We start from the raw sequence: 4565 nt of genomic DNA on the forward strand, positions 1-4565 counted from the left end.
AACATAAATAATAAAAAAAAAAAGAAAAATCAGATTTTAATTTAAGCAAGAAAATAAYGCTGACTGTTCAAGTCAGGCATGAAATACAACAATTTTCATTATGTTTCATAATTCCAAAAGACCTCTCTGGAAAAACAAATATGAAAACCAAACTTTATAACCATACAGCAGAATAAATATATAATACAARAAGGGTTTTCTACACCAAAAAGGTTTTCTACACTAAAATATGGAATTTTGTTTCAAAATTCCATATTTCTCCAGACTTTTTTTTTTCCAGAATTCTCCATTTTTGTTAGCCTGGTGAAAGTAGAAAGTAAAAAGATCATCTTTAGACAATATGAAAATGTAACAACAAATTTGCTCCAGAAAAGATGTCTTGTACAAGGCTGTAGAGAATACGCACATAGAATTTCCTTTAATGAAAAGATGTTGTGAAACCCAAACAAGTGTTGACCATGTAAATACCGGTAATCTTCTTATGCGTCTACTCAGTAAATATTTTTTGTAAATTCAATGATTGCTTTAATTTACAAATAGCTTTTTATTTCAACTACAGCAGCATTGTCCAAACTTTGTGCACCTTGGATCCAAAACTGACAAGCACTCAGTGGCCATATTGTTTTTATTTGTCCAACTAAAAGCAGAAAGTCAGAATTTGTTACTTTTGACTTTCTTTGCAATAAATTAAATGTGCAATACTTTTCATCAAAGTAGAAAAGGACACATTATTGTAAGTCTGAAAAAGTCTCAGATGCATGCCTTCAAAATAAAAGCGGTGCAGTTTCCTGCCACTCTTGAACTGCGGATGGGGGTCACACAAAACAAATCAAAGACAGCAATTTGGACACCCCTGAATTAGAATTGAAATATGTCTAACAACAATAAKGATCACAGAAATATGACGGAAAAAACCAGCAATCCAACATTTTATTCATCATTCATGTGTTATACAATCAGTATCTCTGATTGCTCTACATTAATTATCTCCCAACACGTGAATCATTTGCTCCGTGTTTTCCACTTTAGCTTTCGGCTCCTGGATCTCGGATTTCATCCCCGGCAAACTGGTCTTTCTCCGAGCTGCCGTCTCGATGTTCTGCACCAGCTCCACGTCCCAGGGGTGCGTGACGAAGCTGAGCACCTCCCCGTCCTCCACCCCTCCCGCTCTCCCCACTCTCCCCGCTCGGTGGATGTAGTCCGTGTGGGACTCAGGGAAGTCGTAGTTGACAACCAAGCGCACCCTGGAAGTATCCAGGCCACGTGAAGCTATGTCCGTGCATATTAGGACATTCACAGCGCCCTTCTGGAAGGAGTGAAAGATTCCCGTGCGCACCACAGAAGGCATCTCCCCCTGCAGGCGAGAGTGCTTGACCTTCATCTCCTCCAGTGAGTAGCCCAGGAAGTTGACAGTGGAGGACTTGTTGCAGAACACCAGAGCAGCACCTCCTCCTTTTTCGTGCTGTAGCTTATTCAGGTATTGGTAGAGTTCCAGGACTTTGTCGGCACCCTTTACCTTCAGRAAAGTCTGCTTGACGTGGGGCATGAGATAGTGCAGCATCTTGCTCTTAACTGTAACAATTTTGCCCAGGTCTGTCACCTTGCTGAGAACTTCTCCGACCCCATCTGGGAAGGTGGCGCCGATCAGGAGCAGCTGGGTTTTAAGGCCCAGGCCTCGTGTCTCCTTGGGATCGCTCGCAATGTTTGCATGAGATAAAATTTCKGAAAGTAAATCAGAGAAGCTGGGGTCAAACATGGTGTCGGCCTCGTCCACCACCAAGAAGTTCAGCTCGCTCAAATCCAAGCAGTTTCTACGCAGGCCTTTAACCAGGGCACCTGGTGTGGCCACCAAGATATCTGGACGATTCCTTCTAAAGACTGCCTTGATGTAACCCACACCKCGCCCTCCACCCACAGTACTAGTACGCAAACCCAACGGCGCACACAGAGTCCTGGACACAGCCGCCACCTGCTCAGCCAGCTCCCTGGACGGAACCACAACCAAGGCTCGGATCCTGTCCGTCGTTGCGTCTTGCCTGTTCGCCTGCAGCCTGTGAACAACAGGCAGCAGGTAGCTCAGGGTCTTCCCGCTGCCCGTCTCTGCAGCACACAGGATGTTGTGACCTCTCATTACCTTTGGGATGGTCTGAAGCTGGACGATAGTTGGGTGCGTGATCTCGACTCTCTCCAAAGTTTCAACCAGCTCCTTGCAGATGTGAAGATTCTGAAAAGTTGGCGGTGATTTCTGCTCGGTGTCCTCACTCTGGCTGGCTGCAATAAAAGGAGCCACGTCTTTGATGTTGTTGATGGTGAAGTAGTCACCAAATGACTTATTGTGTTTCCATCCCTTGGAGCAGAGGACGGGCTGCTCGAACTTCCCCGCGGTGAACCCGGCAGACTGGTTCAGAGAAGGGTTCCTGCTCTGGATCAGCAACTTGCCCGCTTTGACGGTGCTGATCTTGGGTTTGCCTCGGGCTTGTTTCACGTTTTCCACGCGCTTTAGCAAGTAGCGTGGGACGCGGATGACCGCTGTGTCCTCTGGGTTCGGCTCAGTTTGACAAAAACGAGGCTGTGTCGCTGAGAAATGATGGCTTAAAGGCGCCGTGAGGAGCTCAGAGCGGAACAGCCTGCCTGATCCGAGGGATTTTAATGCTGCAGAGGCAACCCGGGCGACCTTCAAAGTCTGCATTATGAGGCCCGACTACGTCCAGCAATCATCCAGCTGTAACTTGTCAAGAAGGAAACCACAAACCTGAAGATGGTAAACCAGTTAGATGCGMTGAATATCGGCGAAAGCCTTCAAAAGTCTTTAAAAACACCGTTGCGCTGTTAGCATTCTAGCTACTGAGGAGCCCCATGCTGCCTTGGTACGCACTGATGACGTCAGTGTCGGGGTTTGATGACGTTTTCAAAAACAAACGGTACACTAAATGGTCTATGTGTGTTGGGATGTATCGTTACATTTTTATTTTAACCCTTTGCGGTTCTCGGAGACAAATTTTGAAAGGATTTGTTTTCATCATGCTCTGAAAAAATAAATAAAATAAAATCACAACTCTAAAAATGTYTTTCCAAGAGCTTTTTTTCCCATCAAAGATAAGTTTTGTCAATAGTTTTTGTCCAAATATTGACTATTCCTTCCCATGATTGTTCCTCTTGATCAAGCATAAATAAAACAARCAAATAAATAAATAACATGTCATCTTAACTTTCCAAAGGTGCCTTCCAAACATATTAAAATGAGGTGCAACAGACTTATGGGGTTTAATATGATGTAAGCCTAACCTCTGCAGTCAGAGGTTACATTCACAAGATTTATAAGTGTGTTTATGGAAATTTTATACATCTTTCCCCCAGAAGAACCTTTGTGAAGGATATGTATAATGTGTATACACAGTCACATCCACCATGTGACTCAATTAAGGCTCCATTGTCGGATTAAAAGGACCTTTTGAAAACAATAACCTTCGAGCAACTTTCCTTACGTCAATCCCACATTGCTGTTTTATTTATTTATTTATTTTTCAGATGGACTATTCTAATCTTAAGTGTTGTGTTTGTTTCCATTGACTGTAGGTGGAAAATCATAACGATTAATAGAAATAAAGGTTAGAAAATATTACAAACTATGTGYGTAATTAATTTATATATTGTGCCACTTTGTGGACTGAGTTACTGAATACAATGAAAGACTTCTCAAGCTTTTTGTACTATATATTTATAAATGGTATATCATATATGTATATGTATATGTATGTATATTTACATACTCCAGTAACAAGTGTCCTATATGAGCTTTGAGTTTGATGGCTTGTAGGCCATCAAACTCCGCATGCCTGCTCTAATGATGAATCAATCAGCTGATCGTGGGCCCAGTGAGTCAGCGCTGTAATGTCACAGACTGTAATAGATTAGACAAGGGTGAGAAAAAGGACTGTCACTGACACAACCATGGTTGTCAATAAAGGTCCACATGACTTTGAGTCATGCTTTAACAAAGATAAATGAATTAAATGTCTGAAAAAAAAAGAAGGTTTATTTCTCTCTTTTCTTTTGTAAAAATGCTTTTATTTAGTTTTTAGCCACGTATGATGTCATATTTAATCTTCACAGATAATTGAGCAGATAGGGTTAGAAAAACCCAGTCCAGTTTTAAAATTTTTTTTTTGGCATAGCCATTCCAGAGTTCTTAAGGGGATAATCCAGCATTTTTGCTTTGCCTGGTGAGTAAGCTCATAAAAGAGGAGTCTAATCTCCCCAAGCATGCGTCAACAGGGCTTCCAAAGGAAAACACAGACCTCTGCTGTTTTCTTGTTTCTTTCTCTCCACAGATGAGTTTTATTTTTTATTATGTTATTTCTGTTAAAATATCTGCCCTTCATGTAGTTTTCAAAAAAGTTAAATAAGGTGTTCAAAAGGCACACATATAAAGCCCCTTTCTGCATTAGTGATACTGCCACATTTTTAGCATTGATTGCGCATCGACCGCTGTTAACATGTGCTGAATGAATCAACTCACTGATTGATTTGATGAAGCTTCAGGGAACATCGCTTGTGCTTTCAGT

At 41.8% G+C, this 4565-nt stretch overlaps 1 protein-coding gene across 1 annotated transcript; it reads right to left on the reverse strand.

Moving 5' to 3' along the window:
* Positions 1–900: 900 nt before the first annotated feature.
* On the reverse strand, positions 901–2957 carry ddx28 (DEAD (Asp-Glu-Ala-Asp) box polypeptide 28). Its single transcript, XM_008405478.2, has one exon. It carries the CDS (start codon positions 2687–2689, stop codon positions 980–982), a length of 1710 nt encoding a protein of 569 aa, XP_008403700.1. The 5' UTR covers positions 2690–2957; the 3' UTR covers positions 901–979.
* Between the last annotated feature and the right edge of the window lie 1608 nt (positions 2958–4565).

This window comes from Poecilia reticulata, linkage group LG3, assembly GCF_000633615.1.
Source record: "Poecilia reticulata strain Guanapo linkage group LG3, Guppy_female_1.0+MT, whole genome shotgun sequence".
Lineage (NCBI taxonomy): Eukaryota > Metazoa > Chordata > Actinopteri > Cyprinodontiformes > Poeciliidae > Poecilia > Poecilia reticulata.